Source organism: Salmo salar, chromosome ssa17 (genome assembly GCF_905237065.1).
Source record: "Salmo salar chromosome ssa17, Ssal_v3.1, whole genome shotgun sequence".
Lineage (NCBI taxonomy): Eukaryota > Metazoa > Chordata > Actinopteri > Salmoniformes > Salmonidae > Salmo > Salmo salar.
In genome coordinates, this window is record NC_059458.1 from 77,294,869 (window position 1) to 77,319,552 (window position 24,684).

At 47.5% G+C, this 24,684-nt stretch overlaps 2 protein-coding genes and 1 non-coding gene across 6 annotated transcripts in view; 1 reads left to right on the plus strand and 2 right to left on the minus strand.

The window, feature by feature from the left end:
• Positions 1–3,954: 3,954 nt before the first annotated feature.
• On the minus strand, positions 3,955–6,583 carry LOC106576660 (transmembrane protein 121B-like). The gene has a single exon (XM_014153905.2). It carries the CDS (start codon positions 6,363–6,365, stop codon positions 5,136–5,138), a length of 1,230 nt encoding a protein of 409 aa, XP_014009380.1. The 5' UTR covers positions 6,366–6,583; the 3' UTR covers positions 3,955–5,135.
• Positions 6,584–10,487: 3,904 nt separating this feature from the next.
• mkrn1 (makorin, ring finger protein, 1) overlaps positions 10,488–24,684 on the minus strand; it is a 29,840-nt gene continuing 15,643 nt past the window's right edge. The window contains exons 3-8 of one of the 4 annotated variants that reach the window (XM_045700176.1): positions 24,388–24,611; positions 19,845–20,074; positions 15,203–15,417; positions 13,201–13,244; positions 11,278–11,422; positions 10,488–11,058 (exon numbers count right to left, since the gene is read on the minus strand). In XM_045700176.1, coding sequence (XP_045556132.1) covers positions 10,971–11,058; positions 11,278–11,422; positions 13,201–13,244; positions 15,203–15,417; positions 19,845–20,074; positions 24,388–24,611 — 946 coding nt within the window. In that variant the 3' untranslated portion in view covers positions 10,488–10,970. Of the gene's footprint in view, positions 11,059–11,277; positions 11,423–13,133; positions 13,245–15,198; positions 15,418–18,082; positions 18,682–19,021; positions 20,075–24,387; positions 24,612–24,684 lie in introns of those variants that run through there. The other 3 variants (XM_045700175.1, XM_045700177.1, XR_006760188.1) reach the window with 3 other exon arrangements.
• Positions 22,621–22,696, plus strand: trnag-ucc (transfer RNA glycine (anticodon UCC)). The gene has a single exon. It is a non-coding gene; the product is annotated as a tRNA-Gly (tRNA).

Consider the following 24,684-nt stretch of genomic DNA (forward strand, 5'->3'; position numbering starts at 1 on the left):
AGAAAGGCTAGGTAGAAGGACACCTCAGTTCAATCAGCCAACGTAAGGCTAGGTAGAAGGACACCTCAGTTCAATCAGCCAACAGAAAGGCTAGGTAGAAGGACACCTCAGTTCAATCAGCCAACAGAAAGGTAGGTAGAAGGACACCTCAGTTCAATCAGCCAACAGAAAGGCTAGGTAGAAGGACACCTCAGTTCAATCAGCCAACAGAAAGGTAGGTAGAAGGACACCTCAGTTCAATCAGCCAACAGAAAGGTAGGTAGAAGGACACCTCAGTTCAATCAGCCAACAGAAAGGTAGGTAGAAGGACACCTCAGTTCAATCAGCCAACAGAAAGGTAGGTAGAAGGACACCTCAGTTCAATCAGCCAACAGAAAGGCTAGGTAGAAGGACACCTCAGTTCAATCAGCCAACAGAAAGGCTAGGTAGAAGGACACCTCAGTTCAATCAGCCAACAGAAAGGTAGGTAGAAGGACACCTCAGTTCAATCAGCCAACAGAAAGGTAGGTAGAAGGACACCTCAGTTCAATCAGCCAACGTAAGGCTAGGTAGAAGGACACCTCAGTTCAATCAGCCAACAGAAAGGTAGGTAGAAGGACACCTCAGTTCAATCAGCCAACAGAAAGGTAGGTAGAAGGACACCTCAGTTCAATCAGCCAACAGAAAGGCTAGGTAGAAGGACACCTCAGTTCAATCAGCCAACAGAAAGGCTAGGTAGAAGGACACCTCAGTTCAATCAGCCAACAGAAAGGCTAGGTAGAAGGACACCTCAGTTCAATCAGCCAACAGAAAGGCTAGGTAGAAGGACACCTCAGTTCAATCAGCCAACAGAAAGGTAGGTAGAAGGACACCTCAGTTCAATCAGCCAACGTAAGGCTAGGTAGAAGGACACCTCAGTTCAATCAGCCAACAGAAAGGCTAGGTAGAAGGACACCTCAGTTCAATCAGCCAACGTAAGGCTAGGTAGAAGGACACCTCAGTTCAATCAGCCAACAGAAAGGCTAGGTAGAAGGACACCTCAGTTCAATCAGCCAACAGAAAGGTAGGTAGAAGGACACCTCAGTTCAATCAGCCAACAGAAAGGCTAGGTAGAATGACACCTCAGTTCAATCAGCCAACGTAAGGCTAGGTAGAAGGACACCTCAGTTCAATCAGCCAACAGAAAGGTAGGTAGAATGACACCTCAGTTCAATCAGCCAACATAAAGGTAGGTAGAAGGACACCTCAGTTCAATCAGCCAACAGAAAGGTAGGTAGAAGGACACCTCAGTTCAATCAGCCAACAGAAAGGTAGGTAGAAGGACACCTCAGTTCAATCAGCCAACAGAAAGGTAGGTAGAAGGACACCTCAGTTCAATCAGCCAACAGAAAGGCTAGGTAGAAGGACACCTCAGTTCAATTAGCCAACAGAAAGGCTAGGTAGAATGACACCTCAGTTCAATCAGCCAACAGAAAGGTAGGTAGAAGGACACCTCAGTTCAATCAGCCAACAGAAAGGTAGGTAGAAGGACACCTCAGTTCAATCAGCCAACAGAAAGGTAGGTAGAAGGACACCTCAGTTCAATCAGCCAACAGAAAGGTAGGTAGAAGGACACCTCAGTTCAATCAGCCAACAGAAAGGTAGGTAGAAGGACACCTCAGTTCAATCAGCCAACAGAAAGGTAGGTAGAAGGACACCTCAGTTCAATCAGCCAACAGAAAGGTAGGTAGAAGGACACCTCAGTTCAATCAGCCAACAGAAAGGTAGGTAGAAGGACACCTCAGTTCAATCAGCCAACATAAAGGTAGGTAGAAGAACACCTCCGTTCAATCAGCCAACAGAAAGGTAGGTAGAAGGACACCTCAGTTCAATCAGCCAACAGAAAGGTAGGTAGAAGGACACCTCAGTTCAATCAGCCAACAGAAAGGTAGGTAGAAGGACACCTCAGTTCAATCAGCCAACGTAAGGCTAGGTAGAAGGACACCTCAGTTCAATCAGCCAACAGAAAGGTAGGTAGAAGGACACCTCAGTTCAATCAGCCAACAGAAAGGTAGGTAGAAGAACACCTCCGTTCAATCAGCCAACAGAAAGGCTAGGTAGAAGGACACCTCAGTTCAATCAGCCAACAGAAAGGTAGGTAGAAGGACACCTCAGTTCAATCAGCCAACAGAAAGGTAGGTAGAAGGACACCTCAGTTCAATCAGCCAACAGAAAGGCTAGGTAGAAGGACACCTCAGTTCAATCAGCCAACAGAAAGGTAGGTAGAAGGACACCTCAGTTCAATCAGCCAACAGAAAGGCTAGGTAGAAGGACACCTCAGTTCAATCAGCCAACAGAAAGGCTAGGTAGAAGGACACCTCAGTTCAATCAGCCAACATAGAAATGCCCTAATTTGACTTTATATTATAAAATATAATTTCCTTTTATTCCACAACTCGTGTTCACAACACTTCATGAAGAAACCCATCAACAATCCTCCACTGTTCACTGCACTCAAAAAGGCACATTTTTTTTCTCAGTATTTTTTCATTCCTATTCATCACCTAACTGCATATTCATCATAGCCTGGTCTCAGATCAGTTGGTGTTCTAGCCAACTCCATACAAGACATACAGTTTGGCATGCACTGAGGCTGAGTAACAAGAAGCTGGCATGATGGCACATACAGACTGGCACTCGGGATGTATTCAGCTCACTCTTTTCCCATCAGAAAAAAGTCAAGGACAAACAGGAACAGGAAATGACACATCACCATAAGGTTGAATGAATTATATTACATCCAAGATCTATTTTAATAACCAGAGGCCGAGGCACTGGAAACTAAATGGACTACTTTTTGTAACACAGTAAATACAAGATGTCGGCTGATGTTATATACTGTACAATAGTGTCTGCTCTGCAGACTACGGTCATTACCAATATGGATTTGGCATTTTTTTTTATCAAACATAATTTTGGTGTTTTTCACTGTATGAGAAGATCAATAGGAGAAACAGAGACCTACATTTTGGGATGACGTGTGTACGACCGTGATTTATTCTCCAATCTGTCTGTAACCCTACATTCTCTCAACCCTGTTCTATTGGTTGCACAGTGACCTATTTCTCTCATATAAGGGCCTTCTGTTAGGTAATAGCAGTGGGGTTATTGTTATTTTTATCCAGAGTTTATCCAGCAATAGGATGTGAAACACCTCGCATACCAACGCCACACCCATCTGATTCCACAGCTCCACATTCCTTCATAGCACCTTGGAGCAGATGGTCTCATCATGTTTGTATCCAAATTATATCACACCCACTATTCATTTTTGAAGCTCCGTTCATTTCTTGTGAGAAATTGACATGGCTGACACTGGATAAATTCCATCAGTCAAGACTGTCAGTACACATGTTGACCGACAGACAGACAGACAGACAGACAGACAGACAGACAGACAGACAGACAGACAGACAGACCAGATGATATTGACTGGATACAAAGAGGTAGTAGGCCTTGTCTTGAGGAGAGAGAGAGACAGAGTGAGAGAGAGACAGACAGACAGACAGACAGACAGACAGACAGACAGACAGACAGACAGACAGACAGACAGACAGCGAGAGACAGTCAGAGAGAGAGACAGACAGAGAGAGAAACAGACAGACAGACAGAGAGCGAGCGAGAGACAGAGAGAGAGAGAGAGACAGACAGAGACACAGACAGAGCGAGAGAGGGAGAGACAGAGAGACAGAGCGAGAGAGAGAGATAGAGCGAGAGAGAGACAGAGCGAGAGAGAGAGAGTGAGAGAGTCAGAGAGAGACACAGACAGAGAGCGAGAGAGACAGAGATCGAGAGAGACAGAGAGCAAGAGAGACAGAGAGAGACAGACAGACAAAGAGAGACAGACAGACAAAGAGACAGAGAGCGGAGAGAGAGAGAGAGAGAGAGAGAGAGAGAGAGAGAGAGACAGAGAGCAAGAGAGACAGAGAGAGACAGAGAGCAAGAGAGACAGAGAGAGACAGACAGACAAAGAGAGACAGACAGACAAAGAGACAGAGAGAGAGAGCGAGAGAGAGAGAGACAGACAGACAGAGAGAGAGACAGAGTAATAGTAGAGGTCGCTCTATAGCTGTCTGCTCCGTGTCTCATCATCATGACATATTGTTGTGGTACTTCATATCATACAGTAAAATACACATAGTGATGTCAAATCCTTAAGAAATACCAACTGATATATATTGATAACATGAAATATTCCCCCCAAATAGTTTAGGAAATGAGAGGACATGATTAAACATTGGAATCATTAAGTATATATCACAATTCCACAGTAATTAGGCATCTAAATGAGCACAAGGTTTCCATCTATTCATTGATCAGGAAACGCTATCTGGAAGGTTCACAGATTGGGAGACAAGAATTGACCAATGTAAAACATGACTTTACATCCACACCATTTCCAAGATTCAGTTTCAAAACGACAATCTTTCTTGCACTTTTGTCAAACTCGTTCAAACAAATCAAATCAACGAGACGATTCTCACTCTTCTAAAAGTCCCCCCAACAATACAAGCACAAGTCAATGATTTCAATTCACAAACCCCCACTAATCAACCACCACTACTACTTCACAACCATACCCCCGACAACGCATTAGAGGAATCTGTCTGGCCAGTGCCCTGGTCGGCCAGGTCTGCCAGGTTGCCAGGTCTTCCAGGTTGCCAGGTCTTCCAGGTTGCCAGGTCTGCCAGGTTGTCAGGTCTACCAGGTTGGCCAGGTCTTCCAGGTTGCCAGGTCTGCCAGGTCGGCCAGGTCTTAAGCAGGTGTAGTTGATGCATAATGATTCTGTAGCACCTGTTGTAATCAAATGTTCTTCTGACATCTGAATAAATGACAAAATCGTCAATAAGGCTGTCGTTGATTGACACCTGTGGGGGTGCATCCTCATTGGCACCCTAAATCCTATATAGTGCACTCCTTTTGATCAGAACCCTATGAGCACTGGTCAAAAGTAGTGCACTATATAGGGTATAGGGTGCCGTTTTAGGGCGTATCCCTGTCCTGGCCCTCAAAATTCTTCAATCACTCATGTGCCTTCCACCCTCCAGGGGGATAAAATAAAATCCAGGCCGTTTTAGGTCTAGGTAGTGACGGCCAGGGTGAGATCCAAGCCGGGCCTATGACTGCGTGGTAACGGCCAGGGTGTTAACATATCCATGGGGACACATATCGTTCTCCGAGACACAGTGAGAGAACTGCGCCGGGTTACTTCCCTCACCGAACCTCCTGACTCCCCGCACTGTGAAGCACTGTTCCATCAGCTCTAGACACTTACAGACCAGGAAGAACATATTCTTCAACATGAACACTGGGACGGGCATCTTGTGAACATACACCTGGAAGCACCGGACCACCAGAAGAGGAGCGTTGACCAGCACACCGACCAGGAACCTAGCCCAGACCCAGCGACACCGCATCTCAGAGGCTGTCAACTCGTATAACCACACCACCGGGACGCCCAGGGCGATGAAATACACCGAGATGACCGTGTATTTTAAATAGACCGTCGGTATTTCGTTCCTCAGAAACAACTCCACCAGGGTAAAGCTGTCTACGAGGTCCAGACAGGTGGTCATGAAGCAGCTCTGGGACCGGTGGCGCGTAGCTCCGTTCTGGTCCTCGGTGATAGAATTGATGAGACAGTAGAGTAACGGGACCGAGAGCAACATGATAATCTTAAATCCAGTTACACCGAATGGAACTTTGAGCGCGATGAGATCTAATATCGAAGTCTCTAGAATGAGGACCATTTTAGGGGTGCAGGCGATCACGTAGATTAACCAGGCCAGGTAGGCGTAGGTAAACTCGCCGAGGTTACAGCCGAATATAGAGCTCTTTTGGTGGAACCCACACGCCCGCTCTCTCTTGCTCCTGGCGTTCTTCATGAAGAAGATCCCCCAGCCAGAAATCACCACCAGGTCGGTGGCGATCCACGAGCACCAGTACAGATCAGTGAAGATAATGAGGTAGAAATCTAGAATGCCTCCTTGGAATATCAGAATGAGGAAACACAGGATCTTGTAGAGAACGTTTCTCTTGGACCTCTGGCCGAACAGGGGAGCGGTCTGCATGAATTCCTCAGAGGTCATGATATAGGTGTCTGTAATAGCGGAGGATACTCCGGATACCAGCTGCTTGATGGAGCTCTCGTCTGGGTTGATACTCCCCGCGGACGTCTGTGTGTCCCTCCTGGACGAGGCGCTACGTATGAACAGCTGTCCGACGCCGTAGTCCGGGGCGGATGAAACCGGTGAGTCCGGGCAGATCACAGCTGCTTGGGGATGGGGATAGTTGGAGCTGGCCTTGGGATTGTCGGCGGCACCAATTTCTGCTATCATTGTATGCATGTATTTGCGCGTTCGCTTCCCTTTCTCTCCTCTCTTCTTTTTCTTCCCTGGTTCCGTAGTGTTAGATGCTTTTAGCACAGAGTTTCTAAACCCAGAGGCGCAACATCGCGATACTTCCGGGAACAGACCAGTGTTGAGAAGTCAATGAGAGACGTGAAGAATTCTTCCTTAGTTAACTTTCTCAAAATCTAAAAGGTACAACCTATATTCGAGCCAATGTCTTAAGTAGTTGAACGTGTTGTCACTCCAACTTCGTGAAAGTGACAAACTGTCCCGTTTTAATTTTCGTAAAAATGACTTTATATTGAAGAAGTGCCTTTGCTTTGCGTGTTTTTGCGCATGCGCCAACCTGCCAACATCGCCATGATATCGCCTACAAGCGTGATGGGGGATTTCTATTGGAGAAGCAGTTTCTACCTGTCTTCACACTGTACTGTCTTTGCTTTAGGTTGGAGAGCGATAGGGGCGCGGCGTAAACCAAGGCGTGGATTTTCTCTCCCACTGGAATGAAATGCGGTGGATGGAATTATTGCTGTGTGCAGATGTGTAGCCACAATCGTTCTGTTCATTTGAGCTTTCCAGGATTTAAAAAATTGAGAATCCTTTACCGATATTCGGCAACATTGGACATGAATCATACTGTTGATATAACGGTTGATCTATCCCTAGGATTTGTTAAGCAAAATAACTTGATATTATTGGAGTGTCTGGTAAATGATAGGCAAGGATATTTATAAAGTGAGTAGCCAGGAATAGAGTAGTTATAACGCCAAGGGCCCTTACGCCCCCTCTTCAGAGGTGTCATACAGGAAATAGAGGGTCTGCTATGTCTAGAGATGTCATACAGGAAATAGAGGCTCCATGTCTAGAGGTGGCAGGAAATAGAGGCTCCATGTCTAGAGGTGACAGGAAATAGAAGCTCCATGTCTAGAGGTGACAGGAAATAGAAGCTCCATGTCTAGAGGTGGCAGGAAATAGAAGCTCCATGTCTAGAGGTGACAGGAAATAGAAGCTCCATGTCTAGAGGTGGCAGGAAATAGAGGCTCCATGTCTAGAGGTGGCAGGAAATAGAGGCTCCATGTCTAGAGGTGACAGGAAATAGAAGCTCCATGTCTAGAGGTGACAGGAAATAGAAGCTCCATGTCTAGAGGTGGCAGGAAATAGAAGCTCCATGTCTAGAGGTGGCAGGAAATAGAAGCTCCATGTCTAGAGGTGGCAGGAAATAGAGGCTCCATGTCTAGAGGTGGCAGGAAATAGAGGCTCCATGTCTAGAGGTGGCAGGAAATAGAAGCTCCATGTCTAGAGGTGGCAGGAAATAGAGGCTCCATGTCTAGAGGTGGCAGGAAATAGAAGCTCCATGTCTAGAGGTGCATGCAGGAAATAGAGGGTCTGCCATGTCCAGAGGTGGCAGGAAGTAGAGGCTCTCCATGTCTAGAGATGTCATACAGGAAATAGAGGCTCCATGTCCAGAGACGTCATACAGGAAGTAGAGGCTCTGCCATGTCTAGAGATGTCATACAGGAAATAGAGGCGCCATGTCCAGAGACGTCATACAGGAAGTAGAGGCTCTGCCATGTCTAGCTCTATACCTCTGGTGCAGGGTGTCGTTGTGCTCTCACCATCCATCACTATCTATAGTGAGCGAGCAGCCTGGAGACACCCTGGACCAGAGCTAGTCTAGCCCTCTGGTCTGAAGCATTTCTAGCTGAATCCTCCAGCAGAGTTAAATGGACTACCAGTGTCTCCACGTATCCGGGCTTCATCCCACCCTGTTAAATGGACTACCAGTGTCTCCACGTATCCGGGCTTCATCCCACCCTGTTAAATGGACTACCAGTGTCTCCACGTATCCGGGCTTCATCCCACCCTGTTAAATGGACTACCAGTGTCTCCACGTATCCGGGCTTCATCCCACCCTGTTAAATGGACTACCAGTGTCTCCACGTATCCGGGCTTCATCCCACCCTGTTAAATGGACTACCAGTGTCTCCACGTATCCGGGCTTCATCCCACCCTGTTAAATGGACTACCAGTGTCTCCACGTATCCGGGCTTCATCCCACCCTGTTAAATGGACTACCAGTGTCTCCACGTATCCGGGCTTCATCCCACCCTGTTAAATGGACTACCAGTGTCTCCACGTATCCGGGCTTCATCCCACCCTGTTAAATGGACTACCAGTGTCTCCACGTATCCGGGCTTCATCCCACCCTGTTAAATGGACTACCAGTGTCTCCACGTATCCGGGCTTCATCCCACCCTGTTAAATGGACTACCAGTGTCTCCACGTATCCAGGCTTCATCCCACCCTGTTAAATGGACTACCAGTGTCTCCACGTATCCAGGCTTCATCCCACCCTGTTAAATGGACTACCAGTGTCTCCACGTATCCGGGCTTCATCCCACCCTGTTAAATGGACTACCAGTGTCTCCACGTATCCGGGCTTCATCCCACCCTGTTAAATGGACTACCAGTGTCTCCACGTATCCGGGCTTCATCCCACCCTGTTAAATGGACTACCAGTGTCTCCACGTATCCGGGCTTCATCCCACCCTGTTAAATGGACTACCAGTGTCTCCACGTATCCGGGCTTCATCCCACCCTGTTAAATGGACTACCAGTGTCTCCACGTATCCAGGCTTCATCCCACCCTGTTAGATGGACTACCAGTGTCTCCACGTATCCAGGCTTTTGACCCAGGTAATAGATCGTTCACTATATGGAATAGGGGTGGATTCTGGGACATTAAGTCATTCAGATTGACAGCAGAGAGAAGACAGTAATATGGACCAACGTCCCCCGATGTCACATCAATTCCCCACAGGACACAGACACGTCATTAAATATGCCGAGGTTGACTGGCTGGGACGGCAACAGACCTTCAGAGTGAGGACAAAGCACGGCAGAGAACCACTGTTTTTCCTAGTAGGGACTTGAGTTAGTGGGGGTAACAAAATAATGCATTCTGGATGGAATAACAGATCACAGAACCACCACGTCAGAGCCCCACTTAAAATGTAGAAATGTGAAATTCTAAAATGTGTAGACTCACGTGTAGTACAATCCATAATATAATATAAATATATATATAAAATCAGAGCACAACTTAATGACACAGATCAATAATGAATTCCACTCAGTAAAACCCCTGGTAACTTTGATAATAAACTTTAATTTCAAGTCATGATGGATGGTTGTGGACCATAGAGAAACATCATATATATAGTGCATTCTAATGGGAGTTCAAAGAGAAGTAGTGACCAGACAGGTCTGTGTTCCAAATGGCACCCTATCTAGACCACTGGTAGTTCACTAGAGCCCTATGGTATAAGGCTCAGACCTGGTAGAGTCCACAACCCTGAAGAAATGAGGCTGTTCTGAGGGGGGGAGGGGGTATTTGTAATGTTTTGTACACTCAGTCTATAGTCAATATGGTGCCATTAGGGACACAGTGTCATTGAGTGTCACTTTCAGCTTGGTTCTGAGGAAGGACTTGTCATGAGGTACCACAGGCGTTCCTGAATAATACCTGCGATGGGACGGGGACGGGGGGTAAAAGTGGTCTTGGGGCCCATTTCAAAAAACAACTTTAGATAGTGTAAGTTGTTCCCCGAAGTTCACCCCCCTCCTTGACAGAGAGGGAGTCGTCACCCCCCCTCCTTGACAGAGAGGAGTCGTCACCCCCCCTCCTTGACAGAGAGGGAGTCGTCACCCCCCCTCCTTGACAGAGGGGAAGTTCCCCCCTCCTTGACAGAGGGGAAGTTCCCCCCCTCCTTGACAGAGGGGAAGTTCCCCCCCTCCTTGACAGAGGGGAAGTTCCCCCCTCCTTGACAGAGGGGAAGTTCCCCCCCCTCCTTGACAGAGGGGAAGTTCCCACCACCCTCAGGAGAGGGAGGAGGGAAAGAGTGAATATAGGAAGTCGACAGGACTGCTGTCTCCCTCCACCCAATAACTCAGTGCATGACCAGAGGACTACGATACCCATGACCACCACAGACATGACATCATCACCAGGAAGTGTAGTTGTGGAGAGTTGGTTTGGTGCATCATCCTCAAAAAACAAACAAAAAAAAAAACAAGTCTTAAAAACATCACCTGGGTAAAAATGGTCAAACCCACGTCCACAAATAAACACTGTTTATTAGCGATATTTTCAAAAATGTTTGTAATTCTTTTCCTTTTTTTAGTTTTGTTGTTATTTTTACATGAACCTGACACGGATAGATAAATTCACAAGGACAGGACGTTTCTAGAAAATGTTTTACACCCACCTGTTCTCATTTACATGTATTTTTTTTCCTCATGTGTTTTGTTTTTCTTCATGTAGTTGATTTCTGAATGAAAGGCCCAAAGGCACTGCCACAACAGAGGAAAGAAGCTACTGTCCAAACACACAAGACAGTCCATTCTACAGCGCAGTAAAGGTGAAGAGGGTAGTCAAAGGATAGGGGTTTTAACGTTAACGTTAGGAGTAGTGCTATAGGTAAATCTCGTAGATATCGTCCAGCTCTTCGTGAAACAAGTCCCATTCGTCCTCCGAGTCCGTGACGTCGTCGTCGGTTCCCGCGGCGAGGAGCATGAGGAGCATCTCGCTCAGTTCAAAGGTCACCATCTCCTCGTCCTCGTTGTCCAAAGAGTCGCTGCTGTTCTCCCGCTCTTCAAACAGGTCCCACAGGGGCGTCCTCCTCGAGTTCTGGAGGGGAGAACAGGAATATTAAAAACAGGAATTCCTTTCAGGTATTATGAAAGCAGAACAGGAAGCGTTACAATAAGGGCTGAGAACTTCTGGACCGTGAGACAAATTGTCCAAATGCCACATCATTGTCTGTTAACGTCCGAACCCCATAGGAAAACCGAAAATCGTCTCGATCCATCTCTGACGGAAAGGACATTTGTCAGAGCAGCGTCTCACCCTGTTCCTGCCGTTGGACCCTGCTTGTCTTCTCTGAGGCTGAGGCTCCTCCAGCCGTCCGTCAGGGAAGGCGTGTTTGTAGAAGCAGTTGGAGCCAAACGGGCAGGTGCCACGACCCTGGTCGAAGTATCGACAGGCTTTAGTCCTGAGGAACAGAGACAGACAGGACAGTCATGATAAGACCGGTCAACTTTTCTCTCTGCTAGCGCACGGCAAGCGGTACCGGGCGCCAAGTCTAGGTCCTGTTTATTATCTATACATAGTAACTTTATCCCTACCTACATGTACATATTACCTCAACTAACCAGGACCCCCGCATTTGACCGGTACCCCTGTATATAGCCTCATTATTGTCATTTTATTGTGTTATTTTTTACTTTAGTTTATTTGGTAAATATTTTCTTAAAACTGCATTGTTGGTTAAAGGCTTGTAAGTAATTATTTCACTGTATGTTCTACACCTGTGGTACTCAGCGCATGTGACAAAATTTGATTTGAATTCATCACATGCCATGAAGCAGGCATGACACACATTAACACTAAACCTCAAGACCAAACAAGGACAATACTGTGGAATCTATGGGCCAAACAGTGATTAATACAATACTGTGGAATCTATGGGCCAAACAGTGATTGATACAATACTGTGGAAGCTATGGGCCAAACAGTGATTGATACAATACTGTGGAAGCTATGGGCCAAACAGTGATTGATACAATACTGTGGAAGCTATGGGCCAAACAGTGATTGATACAATACTGTGGAAGCTATGGGCCAAACAGTGATTGATACAATACTGTGGAATCTATGGGCCAAACAGTGATTGATACAATACTGTGGAATCTATGGGCCAAACAGTGATTGATACAATACTGTGGAATCTATGGGCCAAACAGTGATTGATACAATACTGTGGAATCTATGGGCCAAACAGTGATTGATACAATACTGTGGAAGCTATGGGCCAAACAGTGATTGATACAATACTGTGGAAGCTATGGGCCAAACAGTGATTGATACAATACTGTGGAAGCTATGGGCCAAACAGTGATTGATACAATACTGTGGAAGCTATGGGCCAAACAGTGATTGATACAATACTGTGGAAGCTATGGGCCAAACAGTGATTGATACAATACTGTGGAAGCTATGGGCCAAACAGTGATTGATACAATACTGTGGAAGCTATGGGCCAAACAGTGATTGATACAATACTGTGGAATCTATGGGCCAAACAGTGATTGATACAATACTGTGGAATCTATGGGCCAAACAGTGATTGATAAAATACTGTGGAAGCTATGGGCCAAACAGTGATTGATACAATACTGTGGAAGCTATGGGCCAAACAGTGATTGATACAATACTGTGGAAGCTATGGGCCAAACAGTGATTGATACAATACTGTGGAAGCTATGGGCCAAACAGTGATTGATACAATACTGTGGAAGCTATGGGCCAAACAGTGATTGATAAAATACTGTGGATAGCAATACCTATTGATACAATACCTATCCTCAGTACATAGCTCACCCCCCCTCCTCCTATCCTCAGTACATAGCTCACCCCCCTCCTCCTATCCTCAGTACATAGCTCACCCCCCCTCCTCCTATCCTCAGTACATAGCTCACCCCCCTCCTCCTATCCTCAGTACATAGCTCACCCCCCCTCCTCCTATCCTCAGTACATAGCTCACCCCCCCTCCTCCTATCCTCAGTACATAGCTCACCCCCCCTCCTCCTATCCTCAGTACATAGCTCACCCCCCCTCCTCCTATCCTCAGTACATAGCTCACCCCCCTCCTATCCTCAGTACATAGCTCACCCCCCTCCTCCTATAGTCAGTACATAGCTCACCCCATGCCATCCTTGTATTTCTGTATCAGTTTTTGCTTGTCTTCCTTGTCCTCCACCCAGTACTCACTGGGGATGACGAAGTTGGACGTGATCCGACACTCTGGACAGGACCTGGGAAGAGAGAGAAGTTTAGTTGGAATAGGGTTCTATTTCAGACAGTCTATTACTGTCCACTTCACATTCATCACAACATGCTCTGGAGTTCAAAGGGAACAGCTCTGATGAAGCCACCAGAGGAGAGGAAGTGCCGAGGTGATGTGTTCCACCAGAGGAGAGGAAGTGCCGAGGTGATGTGTTCTACCAGAGAGGAAGTCCCGAGGTGATGTGTTCCACCAGAGGAGAGGAAGTCCTGAGGTGATGTGTTCTACCAGAGAGGAAGTCCCGAGGTGATGCGTTCTACCAGAGGAGAGGAAGTCCCGAGGTGATGCGTTCTACCAGAGAGGAAGTCCCGAGGTGATGCGTTCTACCAGAGAGGAAGTCCCGAGGTGATGTGTTCTACCAGAGAGGAAGTCCTGAGGTGATGTGTTCTACCAGAGGAGAGGAAGTGCTGAGGTGATGTGTTCTACCAGAGGAAGTCCTGAGGTGATGTGTTCTACCAGAGGAAGTCCTGAGGTGATGTGTTCTACCAGAGGAGAGGAAGTCCTGAGGTGATGTGTTCTACCAGAGGAAGTCCTGAGGTGATGTGTTCTACCAGAGGAAGTCCTGAGGTGATGTGTTCTACCAGAGAGGAAGTCCTGAGGTGATGTGTTCTACCAGAGGAAGTCCTGAGGTGATGTGTTCTCTACTTCAAAAGAAACCCACCCAGTGGAGGAGCAGCAACACCGCCCCTCCTTCCCTCCCCCCACTGGTCAGTCCAGCTTCATGTGTCTAGTTCCTTACTAAATCTAAATATCCAGTCCATCCACACTAAATTGGTCACCTCTACAGTGCTAATTTAATGTAAGCGGTCCCCGAAGCTGAAAAACCATAGCTCGTCTGTCTCTGCCACACCAGGGACCATAGCTCGTCTGTCTCTGCCACACGAGGGACCATAGCTCGTCTGTCTCTGCCACACGAGGAACCATAGCTCGTCTGTCTCTGTCCCAGGATTCAAGGTTTGAAAAAACCTTTTGTCTTTAAAACAATGCTCCCCTAATCACCTGTATCAGAGTCATACGTAAGGCTCTCTCCATTCTGAGGGACTCCCAGCATCCCTCATTTGAAGAATTTGTTGCTTCCCTCAAGGAGCCGGTATCTGCGCTCTAAGTTTCAAACTGACAGGTGTAAACTCTACCTCAATAAGCTCTAGTCGTCTCGTCTACCTCAATAAGCTCTAGTCGTCTCGTCTACCTCAATAAGCTCTAGTCGTCTCGTCTACCTCAATAAGCTCTAGTCGGTCTCGTCTACCTCAATAAGCTCTAGTGCGTCTCGTCTACCTCAATAAGCTCTAGTCGGTCTCGTCTACCTCAATAAGCTCTAGTCGTCTCGTCTACCTCAATAAGCTCTAGTCGTCTCGTCTACCTCAATAAGCTCTAGTCGTCTCGTCTACCTCAATAAGCTCTAGTCGTCTCGTCTACCTCAATAAGCTCTAGTCGTCTCGTCTACCTCAATAAGCTCTAGTCGTCTCGTCTACCTCAATAAGGTGTAGTAGTCTCGTCTACCTCAATAAGGTGTAGTAGTCTAGTCTACCTCAATAAGGTGTAGTAGTCTAGTCTACCTCAATAAGGTGTAGTAGTCTAGTCTACCTCAATAAGCTGTAGTAGTCTAGTCTACCTCAATAAGCTGTAGTAGTATTGTCTTCATATTGCAGCATACACTGCTTTGGTTTTAGGTCTACATTTGTCACGTGTTCATTGTATTTTTTACTACGTGCTGCAAAATGAATTGTCCCTCGGGATAATAAACACTACTTCCTTACTTGATGATCCTGTCCCTCGGGATAATAAACACTCCTTCCTTACTTGATGATCCTGTCCCTCGGGATAATAAAGGCTACTTCCTTACTTGATGATCCTGTCCCTCGGGATAATAAACACTCCTTCCTTACTTGATGATCCTGTCCCTCGGGATAATAAACACTACTTCCTTACTTGATGATCTTGCTCTCGAACGTCTTGGCGCTCCTCCACTTGCGGATGCACTTCAGGCAGTAACAGTGGCAGCAGTTGGACAGGATGCCGAAGCGTCTCTCACTGGGGTTGGGCTTGTCGAACACCACCTCCATACACACGCCACACTGCATGTCCTTACTGCGCTGGATGGCAAACGACAGCTCCATGTCCTTCTCATGGGCCTCAATGCAAGCCTGAAGGGAAAAATAAAGGTATAGCTAACCACTATAACGCATTATGAAGCCTGAAGGGGAAAAATAAAGGTATAGCTAACCACTATAATGCATTATGAAGCCTGAAGAGGAATAATAAAGGTCTAGCTAACCACTATAACGCATTATGAAGCCTGAAGGGGAATAATAAAGGTCTAGCTAACCACTATAACGCATTATGAAGCCTAAAGGGGAATAATAAAGGAATAGCTGACCGCTATAATGCATTATGAAGCCTGAAGAGGAATACTAAAGGTATATCTAACCACTATAATGCATTATGAAGCCTGAAGAGGAATACTAAAGGTATGGCTAACCACTATAACGCATTATGAAGCCTGAAGGGGAAAAATAAAGGTATAGCTAACCACTATAACGCATTATGAAGCCTAAAGGGGAATAATAAAGGAATAGCTGACCGCTATAATGCATTATGAAGCCTGAAGAGGAATACTAAAGGTATATCTAACCACTATAATGCATTATGAAGCCTGAAGAGGAATACTAAAAGTATATCTAACAAATATAATGCATTATGAAGCCTGAAGGGGAATAACAAAAGGTATGGCTAACCACTATAATGCATTATGAAGCCTGAAGAGGAATAATAAAGGTATAGCTAACCACTATAATGCATTATGAAGCCTAAAGGGGAATAATAAAGGTATAGCTGACCGCTACAATGCATTATGAAGCCTGGGGGGGAATAATAAAGGTATAGCTAACCACTATAACGCATTATGAAGCCTGAAGGGGAATAATAAAGGTATAGCTAACCACTATAATGCATTATGAAGCCTGAAGAGGAATAATAAAGGTATAGCTGACCGCTACAATGCATTATGAAGCCTGGGGGGGGAATAATAAAGGTATAGCTAACCGCTATAACGCATTATGAAGCCTGAAGGGGAAAAATAAAGGTATAGCTAACCACTATAACGCATTATGAAGCCTGGGGGGAATAATAAAGGTATGGCTAACCACTATAACGCATTATGAAGCCTGAAGGGGAAAAATAAAGGTATAGCTAACCACTATAATGCATTATGAAGCATAAAGGGGAATAATAAAGGAATAGCTGACCGCTATAATGCATTATGAAGCCTGAAGAGGAATACTAAAGGTATATCTAACCACTATAATGCATTATGAAGCCTGAAGAGGAATACTAAAAGTATATCTAACAAATATAATGCATTATGAAGCCTGAAGGGGAATAACAAAAGGTATGGCTAACCACTATAATGCATTATGAAGCCTGAAGAGGAATAATAAAGGTATAGCTAACCACTATAATGCATTATGAAGCCTAAAGGGGAATAATAAAGGTATAGCTAACCGCTATAACGCATTATGAAGCCTGAAGGGGAGAGAGATACTAAAGGTATAGCTAACCACTATAATGCATTATGAAGCCTGGGGGGGAGAGATACTAAAGGTATAGCTAACCACTATAATGCATTATGAAGCCTGGGGGGGAATAATAAAGGTATAGCTAACCACTATAATGCATTATGAAGCCTGGGGGGGAGAGAGATAAAGGTATAGCTAACCACTATAATGCATTATGAAGCCTGGGGGGGAGAGATAATAAAGGTATAGCTAACCACTATAATGCATTATGAAGCCTGGGGGAGAGAGATACTAAAGGTATAGCTAACCACTATAATGCATTATGAAGCCTGGGGGAGAGAGATACTAAAGGTATAGCTAACCACTATAATGCATTATGAAGCCTGGGGGGAGAGAGATACTAAAGGTATAGCTAACCACTATAATGCATTATGAAGCCTGGGGGGAGAGAGATACTAAAGGTATAGCTAACCACTATAATGCATTATGAAGCCTGGGGGAGAGAGATACTAAAGGTATAGCTAACCACTATAATGCATTATGAAGCCTGGGGGGAGAGAGATACTAAAGGTATAGCTAACCACTATAATGCATTATGAAGCCTGGGGGGGAGAGAGATACTAAAGGTATAGCTAACCACTATAATGCATTATGAAGCCTGGGGGGGAGAGAGATACTAAAGGTATAGCTAACCACTATAATGCATTATGAAGCCTGGGGGGGAGAGAGATACTAAAGTTATAGCTAACCACTATAATGCATTATGAAGCCTGGAGGGAGAGAGATACTAAAGGTATAGCTAACCACTATAATGCATTATGAAGCCTGGGGGGGGAAACCAAAACAAGTTAACCACCAGAAACCATCACAGGGCAGTTAACAAAACAATGATGAAGTCATTGGTAATGGTTAAGTGTCTCCATTCTAGAACACTGATACTTTATAGTATATAAATACAGTATCTGACAGTAAAACAAGGAGACCGTAGTATATAAATACAGTATCTGACAGTAAAACAAGGAGACCGTAGTACATAAATACAGTATCTGACAGTAAAACAAGACAGTAGTATATAAATACAGTATCTGACAGTAAAACAAGACGACTAAGTACCACAGAGCCTACTGACGTTAAATCAGACTGCTCCATTGACAACGGCCTTTGACCTTGGTGTGTTCTGATGGAGGGGAGTGTGTTGACGGGACCGTTACCTTGGTGTGTTGACGGGACCGTTACCTTGGTGTGTGTTGACGGGACCGTTACCTTGGTGTGTGTTGACGGGACCGTTACCTTGGTGTGTGTTGACGGGACCGTTACCTTGGTGTGTGTTGACGGGACCGTTACCTTGGCGTGTGTTGACGGGACCGTTACCTTGGCGTGTGTTGACGGGACCGTTACCTTGGCGTGTGTTGACGGGACCGTTACCTTGGCGTGTGTTGACGGGACCGTTACCTTGGCGTGTGTTGACGGGACCGTTACCTTGGCGTGTGTTGACGGGACCGTTACCTTGGCGTGTGTTGGACGGGACCGTTACCTTGGCGTGTGTTGACGGGACCGTTACCTTGGTGTGTTGACGGGACCGTTACCTTGGTGTGTTGACGGGACCGTTACCTTTGGTGTGTTGACGGGACCGTTACCTTGGTGTGTTGACGGGACCGTTACCTTTGGTGTGTTGACGGGACCGTTACCTTGGCGTGTGTTGACGGGACCGTTACCTTGGTGTGTTGACGGGGCCGTTACCTTGGTGTGTGTTGACGGGGCCGTTACCTTGGTGTGTTGACGGGGCCGTTACCTTGGTGTGTTGGACGGGACCGTTACCTTGGTGTGTTGACGGGACCGTTACCTTGGTGTGTTGACGGGACCGTTACCTTGGTGTGTTGACGGGACCGTTACCTTGGTGTGTTGACGGGGCCGTTACCTTGGGGTGTGTTGACGGGGCCGTTACCTTGGTGTGTTGACGGGGCCGTTACCTTGGTGTGTTGGACGGGACCGTTACCTTGGTGTGTGTTGACGGGGCCGTTACCTTGGTGTGTTGACGGGACCGTTACCTTGGTGTGTTGACGGGACCGTTACCTTGGCGTGTGTTGACGGGACCGTTACCTTGGCGTGTGTTGACGGGACCGTTACCTTGGCGTGTGTTGACGGGACCGTTACCTTGGCGTGTGTTGACGGGACCGTTACCTTGGCGTGTGTTGACGGGGCCGTTACCTTGGTGTGTTGACGGGACCGTTACCTTGGTGTGTGTTGACGGGACCGTTACCTTGGTGTGTTGACGGGACCGTTACCTTGGTGTGTTGACGGGACCGTTACCTTGGTGTGTTGACGGGCCGTTACCTTGGTGTGTTGACGGGGCCGTTACCTTGGTGTGTTGACGGGGCCGTTACCTTGGTGTGTTGACGGGGCCGTTACCTTGGTGTGTGTTGACGGGACCGTTACCTTGGTGTGTGTTGACGGGACCGTTACCTTGGTGTGTTGACGGGACCGTTACCTTGGTGTGTTGACGGGACCGTTACCTTGGTGTGTTGACGGGACCGTTACCTTGGTGTGTTGACGGGACCGTTACCTTGGCGTGTGTTGACGGGACCGTTACCTTGGCGTGTGTTGACGGGACCGTTACCTTGGCGTGTGTTGACGGGACCGTTACCTTGGCGTGTGTTGACGGGACCGTTACCTTGGTGTGTTGACAGGACCGTTACCTTGGTGTGTTGACAGGACCGTTACCTTGGTGTGTTGACAGGACCGTTACCTTGGTGTGTGTTGACGGGACCGTTACCTTGGGGTGTGTTGACGGGACCGTTACCTTGGGGTGTGTTGACGGGACCGTTACCTTGGTGTGTGTTGACGGGACCGTTACCTTGGTGTGTGTTGACGGGACCGTTACCTTGGTGTGTTGACGGGACCGTTACCTTGGTGTGTTGACGGGACCGTTACCTTGGTGTGTTGACGGGACCGTTACCTTGGTGTGTTGACGGGACCGTTACCTTGGTGTGTTGACGGGACCGTTACCTTGGTGTGTTGACGGGACCGTTACCTTGGTGTGTTGACGGGACCGTTACCTTGGTGTGTTCCGATCGCTGGGCGTCGTTGGAGGGATGGAGCACCTGCAGTCCGCACATGTCACACACGTCGCCATGGAGATAGGCACAGTTAAGTCCGTAGCGACACTCCCCCATGGCGGCGTAGGGACACAGAGTCTTCCTCAACTCCTTATTGTCTACCGCAGGGTCTTTCTCTTGCTCCATCAGAGGACCCATCCTCATCCCCGACCCTTCAGACTTCACTGGGTCTAATGGGGGAGGGGAACGAGAAGAGAACGAAAAGGAGAGATAAGAGGTGAGAGAGCCAGACACACAAAGATACACCCTTATTAGGCAACATGGAAACATTCATTGACTTGGCTCCAACAAAATGTCATCATTTATTTACCTCTTGGGTCTGGTGGTCTATAAACCAACTTGTAAATAAAAGATGCTAAAATGTCCCAAAAGGAAACACTCTCCATCAATAAACCATCCTACAGGGAGAGAGGAGGGACAGACTGAAAGTGTCTTATTGAGTCACTGACAATACATCATGTCCCCCCCTACAGGGAGACAGGAGGGACAGACTGAAAGTGTCTTATTGAGTCACTGACAATACATCATGTCCATCCTACAGGGAGACAGGAGGGACAGACTGAAAGTGTCTTATTGAGTCACTGACAATACATCATGTCCCCCCTACAGGGAGACAGGAGGGACAGACTGAAAGTGTCTTATTGAGTCACTGACAATACATCATGTCCCCCCCTACAGGGAGACAGGAGGGACAAACTGAAAGTGTCTTATTGAGTCACTGACAATACATCATGTCCCCCCCTACAGGGAGACAGGAGGGACAAACTGAAAGTGTCTTATTGAGTCACTGACAATACATCATGTCCCCCCTACAGGGAGACAGGAGGGACAAACTGAAAGTGTCTTATTGAGTCACTGACAATACATCATGTCCCCCCCTACAGGGAGACAGGAGGGACAAACTGAAAGTGTCTTATTGAGTCACTGACAATACATCATGTCCCCCCTACAGGGAGACAGGAGGGACAAACTGAAAGTGTCTTATTGAGTCACTGACAATACATCATGTCCCCCCTACAGGGAGACAGGAGGGACAAACTGAACGTGTCTTATTGAGTCACTGACAATACATCATGTCCATCCTACAGGGAGACAGGAGGGACAAACTGAAAGTGTCTTATTGAGTCACTGACAATACATCATGTCCCCCCCTACAGGGAGACAGGAGGGACAAACTGAAAGTGTCTTATTGAGTCACTGACAATACATCATGTCCATCCTACAGGGAGACAGGAGGGACAAACTGAAAGTGTCTTATTGAGTCACTGACAATACATCATGTCCCCCCTACAGGGAGACAGGAGGGACAAACTGAAAGTGTCTTATTGAGTCACTGACAATACATCATGTCCATCCTACAGGGAGACAGGAGGGACAAACTGAAAGTGTCTTATTGAGTCACTGACAATACATCATGTCCATCCTACAGGGAGACAGGAGGGACAAACTGAAAGTGTCTTATTGAGTCACTGACAATACATCATGTCCCCCCCTACAGGGAGACAGGAGGGACAAACTGAAAGTGTCTTATTGAGTCACTGACAATACATCATGTCCATCCTACAGGGAGACAGGAGGGACAAACTGAAAGTGTCTTATTGAGTCACTGACAATACATCATGTCCATCCTACAGGGAGAGAGGAGGGACAGACTGAAAGTGTCTTATTGAGTCACTGACAATACATCATGTCCATCCTACAGGGAGACAGGAGGGACAAACTGAAAGATCGCTACATTCAAATCATCCATAAAGGCTTTTCTTTCACACCGTGTCCGGCCACATGGCAGAAGTTGGCAGCGACGGGCACTGTTGGCATATCAGTGGCTCTGGACACACACCCTTACAGAAAGCTAAGGACATCCTGGCAGACTGGTACAAACTCAGCCTGTCAGCAAGCTAAGGACATCCTGGCAGACTGGCACAAACTCACCCTGTCAGCAAGCTAAGGACATCCTGGCAGACTGGCACAAACTCACCCTGTCAGCAAGCTAAGGACATCCTGGCAGACTGGCACAAACTCACCCTGTCAACAAGCTAAGGACATCCTGGCAGACTGGTACAAACTAACCCTGTCAGCAAGCTAAGGACATCCTGGCAGACTGGTACAAACTAACCCTGTCAACAAGCTAAGGACATCCTGGCAGACTGGCACAAACTCACCCTGTCAGCAAGCTAAGGACATCCTGGCAGACTGGCACAAACTAACCCTGTCAGCAAGCTAAGGACATCCTGGCAGACTGGTACAAACTCACCCTGTCAGCAAGCTAAGGACATCCTGGCAGACTGGCACAAACTAACCCTGTCAGCAAGCTAAGGATACATCTGGGTCCCAAATGGCACCCTATTCCCTACACACACTGAGTGTACAAAACATTAGGAACACCTGATCTTTCCATAACAGACCGACAAGGTGAATCCAGGATGAAAGCTATGATCCCTTATTGATGTCACTTGTTAAATCCACTTCAATCAGTGTAGATGAATGGGAGGAATCAGATTAAATAAGGATCTTTAAGCCTTGAGACAACTGAGACATGGATTGTGTCTGTGTGCCATTCAGAGGGTGAACGGGCAAGACAAAATATTTATGTGCCTTTGAACGAGGTATGGTAGTAGGCGCCAGGCGCACCAGTTTGTGTCAAGAACTGCAACGCTGCTGGGTTTTTCACACTCAACAGTTTCCCGTGTGTATCAAGAATGGTTCACCACCCAAAGGTCCCGTGTGGCTCAGTTGGTAGAGCATGGTGTTTCCAACGCCAGGGTTGTGGGTTCGATTCCCACGGGGGACCAGTACGGAGAAGAAAAAAAAATGTATGAAATGTATGCATTCACTACTGTAAGTCGCTCTGGATAAGAGCGTCTGCTAAATGACTAAAATGTAAATGTAAAATGCAAAGGACATCCAGCCATCTTGACAACTGACTGTGGGAAGCATTGGAGTCAACATGGGCCAGCATCCCTGTGGAACGCTTTCAACACCTTGTAGAACCCAGTAGGGCCCCAGTAGGGTGCCTCGTTGGTACCTGGGGTACTCCAGGAACAGGGTCGTCTACCCCTGGTGTGGTACCTGGGGCACTCCAGGAACAGGGTTGTGTGGTACCTGGGGTACTCCAGGAACAGGGTCGTCTACCCCTGGTGTGGTGCCTGGGGTACTCCAGGAACAGGGTCGTCTACCCCTGGTGTGGTGCCTGGGGTACTCCAGGAACAGGGTCGTCTACCCCTGGTGTGGTGCCTGGGTTACTCCAGGAACAGGGTCGTCTACCCCTGGTGTGGTGCCTGGGGTACTCCAGGAACAGGGTCGTCTACCCCTGGTGTGGTGCCTGGGTTACTCCAGGAACAGGGTCGTCTACCCCTGGTGTGGTGCCTGGGGTACTCCAGGAACAGGGTCGTCTACCCCTGGTGTGGTGCCTGGGGTACTCCAGGAACAGGGTCGTCTACCCCTGGTGGGGTGCCTGGGTTACTCCAGGAACAGGGTCGTCTACCCCTGGTGTGGTGCCTGGGTTACTCCAGGAACAGGGTCGTCTACCCCTGGTGTGGTGCCTGGGTTACTCCAGGAACAGGGTCGTCTACCCCTGGTGTGGTACCTGGGTTACTCCAGGAACAGGGTCGTCTACCGCTACACTAGCTGAACAACTGAGCCCTACATTAGTATGACAGTACACTTTATTGATAAGGAGTTTCAACTGAAAAGGTTGGTGCTCGCAAACCTCAGACTTCCCCAGAAATCACAGGGAGACAACATGGCTCTGGGGTTGAGAGAAGCTTTAGTCACCTGGGGCCTGAATGAGGACCAACCAGTGTGACAGGGTTGAGAAAAGATTTAGTCACCTGGGTCCTGAATGAGGACCAACCAGTGTGACAGGGTTGAGAGAAGCTTTAGTCACTTGGGGCCTGAATGAGGAGCAACCAGTGTGACAGGGTTGAGAGAAGCTTTAGTCACCTGGGGCCTGAATGAGGAGCAACCAGTGTGACAGGGTTGAGAGAAGCTTTAGTCACCTGGGGCCTGAATGAGGACCAACCAGTGTGACAGGGTTGAGAGAAGATTTAGTCACCTGGGGCCTGAATGAGGAGCAACCAGTGTGACAGGGTTGAGAGAAGCTTTAGTCACCTGGGGTCTGAATGAGGAGCAACCAGTGTGACAGGGTTGAGAGAAGCTTTAGTCACCTGGGTCCTGAATGAGGACCAACCAGTGTGACAGGGTTGAGAGAAGATTTAGTCACCTGGGGCCTGAATGAGGACCAACCAGTGTGACAGGGTTGAGAGAAGCTTTAGTCACCTGGGGCCTGAATGAGGACCAACCAGTGTGATAACAATCCCGATGTGGTAAAGACTACCTCGTTGAATGACTGGACCAGACAGGCTGCACCTTGCTATCGGGACGCGTTACACATGTTTTTAAGGCACTTTAACTTACAATTATAATAATCATTGTGTAATTATGTACAAGGAGGCTCAATCACAAGCTTCCTAGACACACTCACCCCTTCCACAATAGTACGGCTGGCCTGGTACAAACTCTGCCGCCATAACCCAGTCCCCTGCCCCTGATCCATGAGGGTTCTCTGGGCCGTCTGCCGACTCACCACCCGCTGATCCACTGGGAACGGGGGCTGGGGCGCTGGCGGTGAGGGACGTAGGAGGGAGAAGGGCGCAGGCGGAGGGCGGCAGCGACGGCTTGGGCCCGTCTTCTTTAGAGTGTTCAAACCTGGAGGGAGAGAGAGGAAGGGAGAAGGGGGTGGGGGGGGTCAGAGAAAGACAAGAGAAAGAATCATTTAAAC